The sequence below is a fragment of the Loxodonta africana genome, chromosome 15 (genome assembly GCF_030014295.1).
Source record: "Loxodonta africana isolate mLoxAfr1 chromosome 15, mLoxAfr1.hap2, whole genome shotgun sequence".
Lineage (NCBI taxonomy): Eukaryota > Metazoa > Chordata > Mammalia > Proboscidea > Elephantidae > Loxodonta > Loxodonta africana.
Genome location: NC_087356.1, coordinates 83,804,122 through 83,820,949, shown reverse-complemented (window position 1 = coordinate 83,820,949; position 16,828 = coordinate 83,804,122). Strand labels below are relative to the sequence as shown.

Here is a 16,828-nt window from a genome sequence, read left to right as displayed (position 1 = left end):
CATGGGCTTACTTGTGCTTACTTACTAATCTCTAGTGACCAGTGGTAAGTACAAGTAAGCCCATGCTTACCTTGCTTACTGGGTCATCCACCCCTGATGGGCTGGGTTGGCAGGTTCTTTGCTTTACTACTTCTCTTTCTTGTGTTCTGGAGACGGGAAAGTGGGTCAGGGCTGAGCACTGGGGATATCACCCAGATATCAGGACGAAGTGTGCAGATGGGCTTGCAGGGGAGCTGACATCCTTAGGGAAACGTAATCCAGAACGGCAACCAGTTAGGGCTCAGACAAGGGGTTTAGACACTTCCTCATGTGGTGCTATAGCCAGGAAGCCCACGGCTCCAGGGCAGCATTGGGAAGGCGCTCAATGACAAACAGAAAATGGCAGCCTGTCTTTGTAGGGTCCTGTGGGGTACCTGTGCTTCTGATCAGCACAGGCAGTGACCGGACAGAATGAAATGAAAATCTCATCACGTCATTCACCAGCTTAAAATCCTTTGACAATTGGCCATTAGTTTTAGGATGAAACATAAAGCTCTTAATGTGGCTTTTAAGCCTGGCACTTGCCTACTTCTTCAACCTTCTCTCTCTCCTACCCTGTCTCTGCTTCTCCAGCCACACTGCTCTTTTAAGACTGATCCTTGGACTCTTCTGTCTTCTGGAATGTGTTCCCTTCCTTCTCCCAGTGTGCTGAGTAACATCTATGACGAGACTAGAGACTTTGTATGCTTGCCCATGGTTATAGCCCCACTTATAAAAAAAAAAAAAATTTTTTTATAAGTTATAGAAGGCACTAAAATAATATTTGTTGAACGAATGAACCCTTAAGATTTGTGCTTTAATGAATAAAGAGCTGGCTAAGAGAGCAGGCAGTGGTGGTTCAGTCGTAGGATTCTTGCCTTCCGTGCAGGAGACCAGGGTTCTACTGGGAGCCAGTACAACTCCTGTGCAGCCACCACCTGTCTGTCACTGGAGGCTTGCGTGTTGCTATGGTGCTGAACAGGTTTCAGTAGAGCTTCCAGACTAACTAGGAAGAAAGGCCTGGTAATCTAAAAATCAGTCTGTGCTTGTATTAGTTGTTTAAGGAGAAACTAATTTGCTCTGTAAACCTTCATCTAAAGTGTAATATATATAAAAAAAAATTATCGATGTGAAAATATCTCAGTCACTCTTGTTTCTCAATCTTGGAAGACGTTCAATAAAATCAAAGGATCACAAATAAATACATAAAATGTTGATGGAGATGTATATATAGAAAGATGCTCACAACATGTTAGGTAGGGGAGAAGCAGTCAAAAAAAAAAAAAAATAGCCAGTGCAAAACCTCTGGATCACAATGGTATGATGCTGGGGATAGCACAGGACCTGGTAGCGTTTTGTTCCATTGTGTATGGGGTTACCATGAGTAGAGGGCAGACAACAAAAACAGGAGAACAGGAAACTATTCACATCCAAGCTGCCTGGGTTTGAATCCCAGCTTTGCCACATATAAACTATTGAGCATGCTATTCAGTCTCCCTGTGCCTTGCTTTGCTCATCTGAAAAGTAAGGATAAGACAGCCTACCTTGATTTTTAAGTTAGTTAAATTAGAGCAATGTTGGGCACATATTATCTTCATTGTTGTTATTTCTCACTGAGGCCTACCTTGACGTCTCACCCTCTTGCTCCAGACTCTGTACTAAGTCCCTCTGATACCTGCCTACTCAGTACCCTGCCTTCCCTTATATACTCAGTACCCTGCCTTCCCTTATATAGCACTTGTCATAATTGCAAATTTGTATTTGCTGTAGTATGGAGCCCTGGTGAGTCGAAATTGACTCGATGGCACTGGATTTGGTTTTTTTGTTGTTGTTGTTGGAGCCCTGGTGGCATAGTGGTTAAGTGCTGGGCTGCTATCCAAAAGGTCGGCAGTTCGAATCCACCAGCCACTCCTTGGAAACCCTATGGGGCAGTTCTACCCTGTCCTATAGGGTCACTCTGAGTTGAATCGACTGGCCGGCAACAGGTTTGGTTTGGCTTGTAGCGTGCATTTAATTAAAGTCTCTTTCTCTGCCCCTAGACTTTAGGCTCCATGAGGTAGGGAAGGATGTCTGTTATGTCCACCACTGTAGCCTATGTGCCTGGTACCTACTAGGTGCTCAGCCAACAACACTGCATTGCCTGGACCACCTCGGGGCTTGCCCCTGAGCCTGGGGACTTGGGAGCAGCGGTCCTGATGCTGGCGCTGGCCTGATAGGTAAGAACTGGCTGTGTTTCCACTTCCTGAGGCTCTCCCTTGCCCTGTCTTACAGGCACAGACATGGCTGTCTTCTGTCTGCTGTGCGGGAAGCGTTTCCAGGCGCAGAGTGCGCTCCAGCAGCACATGGAGGTCCACGCGGGTGTGCGCAGCTACATCTGCAGCGAGTGCAACCGCACGTTCCCCAGCCACACCGCCCTCAAACGCCACCTGCGCTCACATACAGGTAGGACACTCCCAGAGGTGGGGGATTGGGGTCTCTGGGAACCAACGTCAGGATTTACTTGCAAAGAGGTAAAGTGGAGGTGCTGAGCTGAGTCAGCCCTCAGCCTTCTCTGCCCAAGGATTGGACATGTCGGAGCTTCGTGTAGTTCAGAGTAAGGGTGGATAGTTCCTCTCGCAAGCCCATCCCGTTGACCACTGGTTCTCAATCTTTCTGTGCTCAACAGAGAGGATGCTCATTAAACATGCAGACTCTTGCATTTGCTTGCAAAAAATGCAGACACTTTGATTCAGTGGATCCAGTGTGGGGTCCAAGACTCAACATTAGTAATAACTATTTCTAGGAGATGCTGGTGCAGGTGGACCCAAAAGACATTTAGAGAAAAACTGTCGTGCTTGGTCTCTAACTCTCTCTATCCTGGCCCCCACCGTTCTCATCGAACCAGCTCCACTTACAAGCAGTCCTGAAGTCAGCCTCTACAAATCCTGTTTCCTTGGCACTTGAGGGAATGTTGAAGAAGTGTTCCTACTTGATCCCCCCACCAGAAGCAAGTTTTCTATGACTTGGGCCTTAACCTTGTTTGGAGCAGACAATGAGGGTATTTCAACAATGAGCCAGGAAATCTCCCATAACGCTGCCCAGCCAGTTCCAGATGATGGAAGGAGCTGTGGAGAGGGGTGGGGAGACCTACCACCACCCTGTGGGGTTTTGTGGGTAGGAAACTTAGTCTCTAAGAGCCAAGAGGCATTTGCTTCCTTGCAGTAGCCCTGGTTTTCCCAAAGGAGGAAAATGGATGACTGAAATCCGTTCTTTTTTCTAAGAGAAAATTGGGTCTTTGTTGACTGTGACTGGGTAAAGAAGTACTCGCTTCTGAGTCTGTGTGTGTCTCTGCTTAGGTGTTTTCTGTCCTGTGTAGGGTAGGACCAGGAAGACAAGTAGACTGTCTATCTGCATATGTAACAGCATACGCACATGTCTGTTGGAACGGGTATAAAAATTCTGTGTGCCTCAAGAGAAGAATGGTCGTAGTATCTTCTGCTCATTCTTCAGAGTCTTGTCACAGCTCAGGGACCAAGTGTGAGGGCAAGCCTATCATGGGTGGCAGACTGCTGAATAAGGGAGGGGTTTCATTTGTCACAGGAGTCCCTGGGTGGTGCAAACGGTTAATCCACTGAATTGATAACCAAAACGTTGGAGGTTCGAGTCTACTCACAAGCACCTCAGAAGAAAATCCTGGCAATCTCCTTTTGAAAAATCAGCCATTGAATATCCTGTGGAGCACAATTCTACTCTGACATTCATGGGATTGCTATGAGTCGGAATCAACTTGAAGGCAACTGGGTTTTTTTTTTTTTTTTTCTTTTTTGTGGGCTGAGCTGGCCTGTCTTGGCAGCAGTAGGCCTCCTCAACAAGAGGTTGTCGGGGCTCTCACTCCCGGGTGCCATTCTATTCGGGGGGGCATATTGCCTCAGCATCACCACATTGGCTTAGAATTACTTAGAATTGCTGGGGTGTAGGATAGCTGGAGGCCCTAGAGGATAGAGCCCATCAGGAAGGGCTAAGGAGGAAGGATGCTGACAAGGACTTTCTCAACAGCGACTGCACAAGTGTCCCCTGCAGTTATATACACTTTTCTGCCAACACCACCCCTACTGGGTCCCCGAAGGTCAGCTTATCACAAAGATGGCCATTCGCCTTGCAGCCACTTCTGAATATACCACTGAGTCAAATCAGCTGGCTTTATGTGGCTTGAATGATCCCAGCCCTGCCAAGTCTGCCTAGGATATCCCCTACTCTGCCCAGGCCACCTCTAAGAGCTCATGCATGTGATTGTCACGTGCCCCTGTGCCAGTTGTGGCTCCCATCTTTGGGGACAGGCTATTTCTAGACAGAGTTTGGGAGAAGCCCTTGCCTAACCTAGGAAACATGGAGCATGTGCCCTGCCCAGGCACACACGCAAACACCCATCAATTTTCACACCAGCGAGGCCCTGTGCACACAAGCTGTCCACAGGCCGTGCGCACCCCCCACACAATGCCGCATTAATATTCCGTTGTTCTTGGTCCATTTGCTGCTGGGGCTGGGTGTTTAGCATCAGCAGCTGTGTTTGGTGGGTTAGTCCAGCCGAGCTCTTGGCATTGATGGATCCCTGATTCACATGGCTCATCATATAATAAACTCTCAGCTGTGCTGAAAGGAGGGAGTGGGAGGGATGGGGGGCCTGAGAAGCCATGAGGATGGGGCTGGGGCAGGGAGGACCATGCTGGGCTTGGCCAGTGCGAGGGAAGCCACCAGGTAAGGACAGACCACCAGGGGTCCCAGGTGCACTGAGCAGGCCGAGGGGGCTCTAATTAGTCTCGTTGGTCCTGCACTTAATGTCAAGCTCATTAAGGAGGCTACAGAGTTAATCAACATACCACAAATTGGATTTTGAGTTCTGCAGCCAGTTTTGTGTACATTATAGGGATGCTGACGCGATTAACTCTCAGGGTGATGATTTCAGGTCAGGTGCTCTCCATGCCTCAACCCCCCCGCCCCCATCACGTGTGTCTCTCTTTCTGTGTGTTTGTATGTATTGGCGTTTTTCTTTTTCCTTCTCAATTCTTTTGATTCCTTTCCCTAGGCTGACTCTGGAGATTTCCTATTGAAACTCATTTAACATGTGATCCACTTCATAATTAAATTCATAAAAATCTGATCAAACAAACCCCTCTGTCTTAACCCGTTGTGTTTTAAACTATCAGGGCCCCCCTGTGGAGGTGAAAGGCACAGGCCACGGTTCCTGGCTGGGTGGCTGCCGACGTACGTTTTAATTACCAGCTCCAGCTGAAGTCTCATGTGGCCCTGGCCTTATTTATTTATTTATATCTTAATGGGGATACTGAATCCTTGATTAAAGTCATAATCGTTGCCAATTCAGGAAGGAGGAGTTGGATGTCAGGCGGGGGCCGCGCGTGCAGACACACACAGAGGGGCATGTGAGGGCACACAGGCTGACCCTCAGTCTGTTAGATGCACAGCTAATTAGTACCAGGGTCTGTACCGGCCCCTACTCCCCTTGGGTTTGATAGGGCAGGGGCTGGGGGCCAGCAGTCTGCGAAGCCGTGGTGGAAAGAGCACAGGCAGAGAACCCTAGGGCTTGGTTCACCCCAGTCTGCAGTAGGAGCACTGGTGGTGCAACGGTTGGTATAGTGCTCGGCTGTTAGCTGGAAAGGTTGGTGGTTTGAACCCACCCAGGGGCCCCATGAGAGAAAAACCTGATGATCTGCCCCCATAAAGATTACAGCCTAGAAAACCCTCTGTACGGGGTTAGTTCTGCTCTGTCTTATGAAGTCGCTATGAGTGGGAATCGACTCGACGGCATCTAACAATGGCATCTAACAACGACAACAACAGTCTGCCTGTGAAGAACTCCTTGGGGAGTTTGTGACCTCTGAATCAGGGCAGCGCCCGCTAGATTGGGGCGAACTGGTGTCCACAGAGGGCTTCTGCTCTTGAGCCTCTCCTATCCGACTCCCTGATGGACGTGCTCACACCCCCACCCCTTGACCTCCTCAGTGCTTCTTGCAAATCTTCCACCCACAAGCGAGCCAGCCTGGGAGCAGACCCAGCACCCACTCCCCACAGAGCCTTAAAAACCCTCAGAACTATCAGAACAGATGAGAATTTATGTGGGTCCAGGGGCCTGTGTTTGGGCGGGGGTCGGAGTGGGGAGGTTTGGTGAGCGGCCCACAGAGGGGAGCGAAAGAAGAGAGTAAAACATCATTTTAGAGAGGAAGTGAAGGCCAGGCATGTGAGTCTATAACCAGAAGGACAATTTATGCCCAGGCACGAGCGCAGTTTGACATGGAGATAATGAAAAAACGTAGGTCATTGTGGATGACTTAAACCTTCAGCAGCCGAAGCAAATGTATGACATGCAGAGGACATTACACGGTTGGCAGCCCTGCACATCTGCAGAGGGACAAGTGAAATACAGTGGGCCATTCTTTACCATAAACTCTGGTTGTTGGAGATGCAGCCCAGAGAAATTGTAATTACAGTGACAAGACGAATCAGCGATATTTAAATATTCATGAACGAAGTCTGGGGTGATCAATCTATCTTTATTGTCTGTGCCTTCACTCCTGTAATAAATAAGTAGCCGAAGTCCTCACCTTTCAGCCCCCAGAGCCCCTGCTTTTGGTACAAAGCGCAAGATGGCTAATTCTCACACCTCAGCCTCCCAGCGCTGCAGGGTGTTTAAGAGTGGAGTGTGCAGAAAGGTGGCTGATGGGTATATGCACATAGACTCCAGACTGCAGAGATGCACTTTGTCCCAGACTTCATGTACACAGCATTTCCTGAGTGCCTGCTCTGTGTCACCCCTGTGCTAGGCACCAAGACTGCAACGATGAGTAGGTTCAGGCCTTACCCTTGAGGTGCTTCCATTCTAGGCCCCAGTGCGTCAGTAGATAATAGTGCAGCATGCCAGTGAGCAATATGATCAGTATCCATCCAGACGCTGGAGACAGACTGAAGTTTGAATTTTGCCTCCGCTACTTCTTAGCTGTGTGACCCTCAAGATGATGTTTAACCATCTCTAAGCATCTCATTTTTTCTCATCTGTATAATGAGAATGATGGTCATATCCTTCTGGTAAGGTTGTTGCAATGATTGCCTGATATGATCCATGTGGAGTTCTCAGCACAGTAGTAAGCACTCAACAAGTGTGGGCCATTTTAGTTAGAAAGTGCCATAAAAAGGTAGCAATAATAATGAAAGAACAAAGTGCTGTAGGGACAGAGAAGAGAGTGACTCATTTTGCCTAGGGGCCTAAAGGAAAGCTTCCAAACAGGGGAGATGCTTGAGCTGAGCCTTGAAGGATGAATAGGAGTTCACCAGGATGAGAAGAAGAAATCAGGCAGAGGGAACAACTGCACACAACTGTGGAGGTGGGAAAAAGCAGAAAGTGTTTGGGGAAATGAGAAGTTCCCCAAATTGGATGGATTTTGGAGGGAGCACAGGAGTGGGGCTGGAATGGCTTTTGCCCTTGACCTAGAGGAAGGGAATAGGAGGCAGCATGAGAAGCTGGGAACAAGTCTCAGGCACCCCATGTCTGCTCTGCCCTCATGGGGGTCTGCTATTTGGGAATTTCTGTTTCATCTCTGAACCAAATAGGCTTTCTTCCTATGACTGGCCCTTGGCCCATGGATAGCCATTGGGCCACAGTAAGTACGGACCTGTGTGAATACATATACTTCCTGTTGATGTTGTGGGGGCCAACAGGGGCTGTGGATCCTTAAGTCATCTTTGGAGGTGGTGAATATAGACAGTCTCTTCCTCTTTGTGCACTGAATGTGTCCCCTAAAGAGGGGCAGGGAGAGCAAGGGCCTAATCCAGTCCTTTGTCTCCACAGGCGACCACCCATATGAGTGTGAATTCTGTGGCAGCTGCTTCCGGGACGAGAGCACACTCAAGAGCCACAAACGCATCCACACGGGCGAGAAACCCTATGAATGCAATGGCTGTGGCAAGAAGTTCAGCCTGAAGCACCAGCTGGAGACGCACTATAGAGTGCACACAGGTGCTGGGGGCTGGTGAGGGGACCTGAGCTGGCCCTAGGATCTGGGTGGGGTGGGGATGGGGAGTAGATGGTTCCTTAAAGAAGGCCAAGTGAGGATGGTCTGAGGCCAAGCCAAAGAGTAGAACGGGCTCTATTAAGGGTTAATATGGTGGAATGAGTGCCACTATCACCCCTCTCAAGGCCAGGGTAGACATTGCCAGTCAGTCATGGAACCCTTTCCCATGAGCCCAGCCCAGCCCAGCCCTCTAGGCGGCCATACCGGTAGTTGGGAGGTGACCTACAAGATGATGCCTGTTCGTGAGTTCTGAACTAGGGTGAAGTTGGCCTGATTAGCTGAAAGTGAAGGTTTCATGTTATTTGAGGGTTAGAGTAAGAATTAGGGTATGGGTTAAGTTATGCTGAAGGTTGGGAAATTATAAGGTCAGATTGAGTTTAGTTCTGAGATTAGAAAAACAGATGTATGTAATAACCCTTCTGAGTGTATGTCTTACCCTTTCATATCCCTTTTTACATGAAAGAAGCACGGACAAATGTTTTCCCTTAGTGGAAGAGGTCCAGAGTTCAGCATAGAGCTGGGGGCAATGGAGTGCTGGAGCTGCTCGCACCGGCTTATGAAAGCCTATTTTGCCTTCTTTTCCCAAGCCTGAGTTCAGTGACATCACCTTCATCCCTTAAAATCACCCACAGTGGGAGTATTTACAGCAGGGCAATTGGCAGATGCTACAAATCAGGACTTTTGGAGGAGCCTTTGTTAAACATATATCCTTAGTAACTGTTGGTTGGGGGAAGGTGGATACTCAGAAAGACTTCCTCAGAGGATAAGAGGATGTGAACCTGGTAAACCAGGAAGCCTCCTCTGATCAGGGGAGACAGCCATCCTGACCAGGGAAAGGCACACAGGGGACCTCAGGCAAATCCTGCCAGCTTTGGGGAGGCTGTGTTTCCATGGGAGGAGACGGGTAGAGAGAGGGAGAGATAGGGAGGGTACATGTTGTCACAGCTCTGTTTTCTTGCCTCCAGCCTGGAGCCACAGGAGAGGATGGCGGGGCGGGGGGGCGGGGGGAGGGTCGGGGGTTCATTGCGACAACTAGAGTGACCCTGAGGATTTCCTAGAGCTCTGAGGTTTCCTTAGCCCCTTGTTAGGGACGTGACCTGGCAGGAGGATCATTAAACGCATTGGCAGTGACTATTGTAAATAGCTGGTCGATAGTTAGATCACTTTGGCTGTTCATTACTTCATTATTTTCTGGGGCCTCTGCACGGAGGAGTATTGATAACGAAATGGCTGGCCAGTTAATTACTGTATTGAAACAAGGTTCCCTCACATCCTCTGCTCAGCTCCAGGGAACTCTAACGGAGGTTAGGGTGGCAGGCTCAGGTGTGACTGTACACTCCCAAGTTCTCTGCCACCCCCCTTCCGCCTCAGTGTAGCCCCAGAGGTGAAAGAAGGGCCCAGTGCAGGTTCTGAGAGCCATACAGTGATAGAGATCCCCAGATGCAGCCATGTTTGGAAGGGCCAGGTTCCCTCACTTTCACCCCACTCTTACCCCTCACCATCTGTAGCTCTGAAAGGACTCCAACCCCTTGCTTCCCCTGAAAGGCACTGTGCTCTGAGGAGCCATCTGCAAGGGGCCTCACTGTCCCTTTCTAGACATCCATTTCCTTTCTTAGAAAAATTATAGACTGTGCTTTTGGAAGACTTAAGAGTCTCTGGGTGGTACAAACTGTTAATGTGCTTGGTTGCTAACGAAAAGTTGGGGGTTCGAGTCCACCCAGAGGTGCCTCAGAAGGAAAGCCTAGTGATCTATTTCTGAAAAATCAGCCTTTGTAAACCCTGTGGAGCACAGTTGTGCTCTGACATGCCGGGGTTGCCCTGAGTTGAAATTGACTCCATGGCAACTGGTACTGGTATACTGGTTTGGGGAGAGTTAAGAATAGTAAGGCAAGGAGCTGGAGCTGTGCTGGACAACATCGTGGCCACTAGCTACACGTGAGTGTTTAAATTTGTTCCGACAAAATAAAATAATTTAGTTCCTCATTTGCAGGGGCCACATTTCAAGTCCTCAATGGCCATATGTGACTACCAAACCCCAAAATCCATTGCCGTTGAGTCGATTCTGACTCATAGAGACCCTATAGGACAGAGCAGAACTGCCCTGTAGAGTTTCCAAGGAGCGCCTGGTGGCTTTGAACTGCTGACCTTTTGGTTAGCAGCCGTAGGACTTAATCACTACAACACCAGGGTTTCCATATGTGACTAGTAGCTGCCATATTAGACTATGCATCCATCGTCACATCAAGTCTTCTCTCATAGCACTGAACTAGAGGGACCAGAATCCTCCAGCAAGTCCAGGGGTGGGATTTGGGCACAGAGCATCCCTGACAGAGACCCTCACAGCCCTCTCCCTCTGTTCCTGCCCCATGTTGCCCCCCTGCACACACACAGGTGAGAAGCCCTTTGAGTGTAAGCTGTGCCACCAGCGCTCCCGGGACTACTCAGCCATGATCAAGCACCTGCGAACGCACAACGGCGCCTCACCCTACCAGTGCACCATCTGCACAGAGTACTGCCCCAGCCTCTCCTCCATGCAGAAGCACATGAAGGGCCACAAGCCCGAGGAGATCCCGCCCGACTGGAGGATAGAGAAGACGTACCTCTACCTGTGCTATGTGTGAAAAGGGGCCCCGCGGCGGCGGAGGGGGAGTGAGAAGCAAGAAAAGAAGAATTAGAGCGAGATGAAGTTGAGGAAGGACTGTGCAGGAAAAAAAAAAAAGAGAGAGAAGAGGAAAGAAACCTGATAGCTGTTTGGCCTTGGCTTCTCCCTGGGGCCCGGATGACCCGGGTGTCTGGGCCGCTGCTCCCCACCTCTTGGGGCCTCCACTCCCTTTTTTCCTGGCTAGAGGGTTGCCTGGGTTTCTTGGGTGGAGTGGGGGTTGTTTTTCTCTTCCCTCTACCCAAGCCCTCCCTTCAGGTCCAGTAATGGAGGCTGAGAAGGGGGTGAGAGGCCCTGCGGTCAGAGCCAGTCTCTGCCTGCCCCCTTCCGACTGACTCCTCAGAAGATGAATGCTGAGGGAAGGGGAGCAGAAAGGAAGGGCCTATAGATGGTGGGGTTGGGCTGGGTCACTGGTTGATGTGCAAAATGGCAGCTCTCGTTTGCTGGAGGCAGATTGATGGGGGAGAGTCTCTCCTTCCCTTCCCACCATGCATTCTTCTGCTGCTTTCCTCCTCCCCTCTGCCAGATCCCAGTGTCCCTCATGGTCATCTTACCTCCCACCCCCTCCCCTAGATCCTTATTTCCTGTCTCTTCTTGACTCCTGTCCTCCAAGTCCCCGGGGGCCTCCTAGCCCATCAGGGACAGGGGTGGTATCTCCCTCCTCCTCCAGTCCCCTGACTCCAAAGCCCTTACACCCACCCTTAGCTTCCTGAGAATGCAAAGCAAAATGAATTGCAAACCCCATCCTAGTCAAGCTCCTTCATGAGCAAGATGCCTGCTGAGCTACTTTTGCTTCCAAAAGGAAAAACAGAGCAACTCAATATATCCTACCCCCCAAACAAACAAAAATCCTTAAAACCCTGTTTCGGTCCCTAGGAAGAGAAATTCGAGAACGGTCTGATTGTCCAACGGTCTGATTGTGGATGATGTTCTCTGGATGTGTCCTATACCTGGAGACCAGGACACCCTTCCCAGGAGCAGCTGGCCAATGGAGGGAGTGGTTGAGTCATACTGGGGACCCTCTGAACATGGGGGCCCAGGTACCCCAGACCTAGTCAACCCAGGTCCAGAGAGTGACACAGAATTCCTGACTCACAGGGCCCCTCAGTCCACAGAGGAGGAGGAGGAAGGAGAGTCGTCGTTGGAGTTGAAGGCGCTTTGGCCTTGTTTTGTGTTTTGCTTCTTTTCTGTGTCCCCCTGTTAGCACATTGTACTTGAATTACCTCAGTTTTTTGTGACCTCATTAGCTTTTTTAACCCCTGTATCCCTTTTTTTTTTTGGTTGGGGGTCGGAGGAATGGGGAGGGTGTTCTTTTCTGTTTCTTGTGTAAATCAGTAGTTGGTTTTATAGACTTCAGCCTGCCAACATTATCACCCCGTCCCCTAGTGACTAGCCTCCCAGCCAACACTCCAGAAGGAGTTGAGAACCAAGGATCTGAGTATGGGCCTGGGGAGTCAGCAGAAGGTGGGTGGAGGGGACACTGCATTGGGGTCTCGCTGCCCGCATTGAGGCAGCCAGGAATCGCTGTTGGCTCTGCCCAGTGCCTCAAGTCACCTGTGCCCAGTGCCGGTTTAGCCTAAAACATTCTAGAGAAAATCCCACCTTTCTTGCAATTTCCTGAGTCATTCAGGCTTGGGGGCCTCTATTATTCAGATCCTTGTAACTATGTGGCCCCCTCCCCTTTGTGTATTATCATTTTCAAAATTAGTATATTTTTGTGGCTGGGGGGTGGGGTGACCCAGCCTCTGCTGTGTTGTGTTAGGGTGGGGGTGTTGTTTTTCTAAAAGCTACCTCTTACGTTCGTCCAGTTGTTCTTTTGTTCCCTTCAAGCCTCCCATTCTGCTGCTCTGCTTCCCCCTAGCCCCCCAGCCTCCACCCTGACTCTCAGAAAGCACACTTGCTGTATTTGTGTTTGCTTTGGGACGGGTGCTTGCTTGCTCCGTTTCATCTCATGCTTTATTTGCAAGACTTTGTTTTGTTGTTTTGCTTTCCTTTCTCTCTCTGAGAAAGTTGTGGCTGCATTTATCTCTTAAGTTTTAAAAAGTGGTTTAGGGAAGCGGTTTTGGGGAGAAGGGTTGTGAGGAACATAGGGAAGCCGGAGGGATGGGTGCTGCTGTGACCACCCCCCTGTCCCTCGGCCCCATCCCTCCTGCCCTCCCCTTCAATCTCATCCACCAAATCTGAAGGCCTTAAAAATTGTGTGTTGGGGGGATGCAGATTGGGGGGATCATGCCACTGACCTGTGGATTGGGGATGGTAAACTAGGGAGGGGCTGTTTTGCAATTATAATACTTTGGAAAGGAAAAAAAATGTTAAACTTGAACTATGTGACTAGAGCAGTTGTCATGTTTATAATGTGAAGAGAGTGAAATCTTTGTGGGGAGGAGCAGTCTGTAGGAAACCATGATGCACTATTGCTTTCTCCCCCAGCCTAGGAAGAAGGGGGGACAAGCCAGCCCTCAGGGGATCTGTAAATCCCAGAAAACAAGATTTTAAAAATCAAGATGTCATTCAACTTTGGTCGGGAAGGAAGATAAAAAATCAAATTATTTCATAGAACTAGCTGACACCTCTCAGTCCCCCACCCTTCCCACCCAGCCTGGGTTCCTTCCCCTGTTCATTAAAGCTGAGAGGGTTGAACTAGTATTTACAAATTGTAATATTTTTGTAATATTTGTTAGTTCCTTTGTCAGTGCTACAGGACCTTGCCCTTTCCTTTTGTAACGTGAATAGAAAAAAAAAAAAAAATCCACCACACCGCCAACAAAATCACTTTGTACACGTGCACCTGTGTGTGCGCGCATGTGCTTTCTGTGTGCGATTGTGTGTTCAATCATGCAGTGTTGTTGTAATCTGGTGTTGCAGCATTGGATGGTACTCCATCAGCACCTGTCTCTCCCACCAAGCCCCAAGGACGCTGCAGATCCCAGTAGGGCGGTAGGGAGAGAGGGTAGGGGTGTGGTTTCTGAAGGATACTGGGCAGATCGCCGTACTTGCTACCCTCACCCAAGAAAGCCCAGATGCCCTAGAAAGAGTTCCACATGCCTCTTCCCCAACTTCCTACCCACAGAGACAAAAGAATTCTCAACTTGACCAGGCCAAATGGGTGGGGCCGACGAAGGCGTCCCACACCCCTGGTGCTTTGGTGCAGGGTGAGAAGTTACCTGGAGGTTCTGCATGTGCCTGGAGTGAAGGGGGTTTGGGAAGCCAGGAGGGTTGAGGTTGCTCTCTCCCCAGGTGAGATCTAAATATTTTTACTCTCCTTTTCTTTCTGCTGCCTGGCTCCTTGGGCCACCTCGCTGCCTTTAGCTGTGGTACTGCTGACAACCCTGCTGGCTACTGCCTTATCCAGCGTAACGAAATGCCTCCAGCTGGAGTGCCTAAGTTGGTTAATGGTCCCTTTGCCATGTCCAGCCCCTACAACTGTGTCCCTTAGTGCTTTTGGTGACATTCACCCCTTACTCCTAGGCTGTCTTTCCCTGTTCACTCCTTTACTCATTCAAAGCATTGAAATCCTATGTGTATATAGGATAGACATATATATAGATATATATATAGCAAGAGAGAGATATAAAATAGTAAGTATCTTTGCTGCTTTGGGCTGCTTTGGAGGAGGCCAGGAGTATGGGGAAGGTCGAGCTGGGGTGCAAGGGTGTGGGTAGGGAGGCTGAGGGACCCAATGATTCAGTACAATCCAAGGATGTAACGTGGGCTTGTTTAATCTTTGTGCCTGAACAGTTTTTCCATGTTTAGAAAAAAAAAAATTTGCTGCAATTTTTCACAAGTGTATGGTACCTTTCTGGATGCTACTGGTATAACTGCTGCAGGAGTGTCAAGACCTGGGAGGGTGAAGGCTTCCCTCCTCACAAGGAGTGAGCACAGGTAGGAGGTGACCTTTGGACTGTGTCCAATGAGGGGTGGCAGGAGGGAGTTTTGCAGTCTCTTCCTTGGCAAGCTGAATGGGATAGAAAGCTCAGGCCACCAGGATATAAGACAGCAAAGGATAAAAAGTCCAGACTGTTCATTTGTTTTTCCTAGGCCGGTTTTATAGTCTTTTTTCCCCCTCCCATCTTGTCACTTCCTTCCTGAAGCTTCTGCTGGCTGGATTGAATGGTGGCACTTACCTGGATATTTCAGAACGAGGAGAAAAAAAAAAAAAAAAGCCAGGCAAACCCTATGTGGTGAGATTGATGGGTGGTGAAAAAAGGCAGAGACAGCCAGGAGAGAGGGGCACAAGACAAACCAGGGAGGCCAGGTCAGGGGACAAGGGTAGGGGGAGAAGCATGTAGGCCCCACAAACCTGTGGCCCAGCAGCTGCTGCCTCGCTGAGTCCTTGGCATCCCACCTTGCAGACAGGGTACCAGCCTCCTGGTGTGTATCATAGTATTTGTTCACATAGTGTTATGCATGATCTTTGTAAGGTGAAGAAGCCGTGGTGGTGCACCATGACATCCGACCCATATATATAAAGATAAATATATATATATGTATGTAAATTATAGCACTGAGGGCCCTGCTGCCCTGCTGGACCAAGCAAAACTAAGCCTTTTGGTTTGGGTATTATGTTTTGTTTTGTTGTTTGTTTTTTGTGGCTTGTCTGATGTCGTGACAGCACAAGTGCCAGTCTGATTGCTCTGTATTACAGAATAGTGTTTTTAATTAATCGATGTTCTAGTTCATGTCTACCTCAGCACCTCCTCTTAGCCTAATTTTAGGAGGTTGCCCAATTTTGTTTCTTCAATTTTACTGGTTACTTTTTTGTACAAATCAATCTCTTCTCTCTCTGTCTGACTCTCTCCCTCTCTCTTTCTCTCTCTCTCTGCCCCTTGGTTCCCGCTCTCATTTCTGTGTGTTCATCCTCTCTCTCCCTCTTTCCTTCCTCCTGGTCCCCTGGCTCCCAGTCTTGCTTGCTGGTCCTCTCTGTTCTAGTTCCCAAGCAGTTCACCTGAAGTTGTGCGGTCCTGGTTGCAGCTTTCCGCATCTGCCTTCGTTTCGTGTAGATTGATGCGTTTCTTTGTAATTTCAGTGTTTCTGACAGATTTTAAAAAAAAGGAAAAAAAGAAAAATGGATTTACTGCTGCAGGTTTTTTTCTCTCTCCATGTGTCACTAAGTGAAGTTTGTGCCTTCTATAGCAAAGAGAATATTTTTTACATCCTACTAACAGTAGATTTTTTTGTAGTGAACATTTTTTGTATTTTTATTTATAAGTCTCATAAGAAAAATAGCAATGTTCAGTTGTATACCTTGAATCTGCAGTTAGAAGAGAATAAAGTTAATTCAGTTGTCTCTGGATTGAAGTGTACTTTGTTTTTTTTATTTTTAAATAAGTGCTTTGTCTTTTCTGCCTTTTCTAGGGGTGGGGAGCACTGTAGAGGGACTGACATAGAAAGCTCTGTTTTACACACATTCAGCCCAATTTAGGTGGCATTTTTATCTGACATTTATAAGGCACATACCCACTAATAACATTTTTCTAATGCTTTATGTCTTAAAAAATACTGTTAAGACACATTAATATTTGATCTCCGATGCAATGTAGGAACTAGGCTTTCATTCATTCAACAAGTATTGGAGGGCCTAACTTGTATCAGGGTGGCACAAGTGGTTTGCAATTGACTATTCACCTAAAGTTTGGCAGTTTGAACTCAGAGGCACTGTGGAAGAAAGGCCTGGTGATCTGCTTCCATAAAGATGGTAGCCAAGAAAACCCTATGGAGCAGTTATACTGTGTAACACATGGGGCTGCTATAAGTCTGATTCAACCTGACAGCAACAGGCTTTTTTTTTTTTTTTAAATCAGGTACTGTTGTAGGCATTAGTAATAACAAGGGACCAGACAGACACCCTTGCCCACGTGCAACTGCTGTTCTAGTGAGTCACCCTGTAGGAATTTGTGCTTATGTCATCACTGCTAGGGTCACATACCTGGTGAGCAGCCGAGGCAGAACCTGCATCCAGATCATCTGATACCAAATCAAGTTTATTTTTCTCAGGACTCCTGAGGCAGTGGCCTCCTGATTGGTCTCAATAAAGATGTTTTCAGCTTTTTTCTAGCAAGCTTCAGAAATTTCTTGAGAAGAAGCTTTTACA

General features: G+C 48.5%; 1 protein-coding gene across 1 annotated transcript in view; it reads left to right on the top strand.

The window, feature by feature from the left end:
* ZBTB16 (zinc finger and BTB domain containing 16) overlaps positions 1 to 16,511 on the top strand; it is a 231,499-nt gene extending 214,988 nt beyond the window's left edge. The window contains exons 5-7 of the mRNA XM_003418200.4: positions 2,290 to 2,460; positions 7,856 to 8,023; positions 10,470 to 16,511. Coding sequence (XP_003418248.1) covers positions 2,290 to 2,460; positions 7,856 to 8,023; positions 10,470 to 10,699 — 569 coding nt within the window. The 3' untranslated portion in view covers positions 10,700 to 16,511. The remainder of the gene's footprint in view (positions 1 to 2,289; positions 2,461 to 7,855; positions 8,024 to 10,469) is intronic.
* Positions 16,512 to 16,828: the final 317 nt, after the last annotated feature.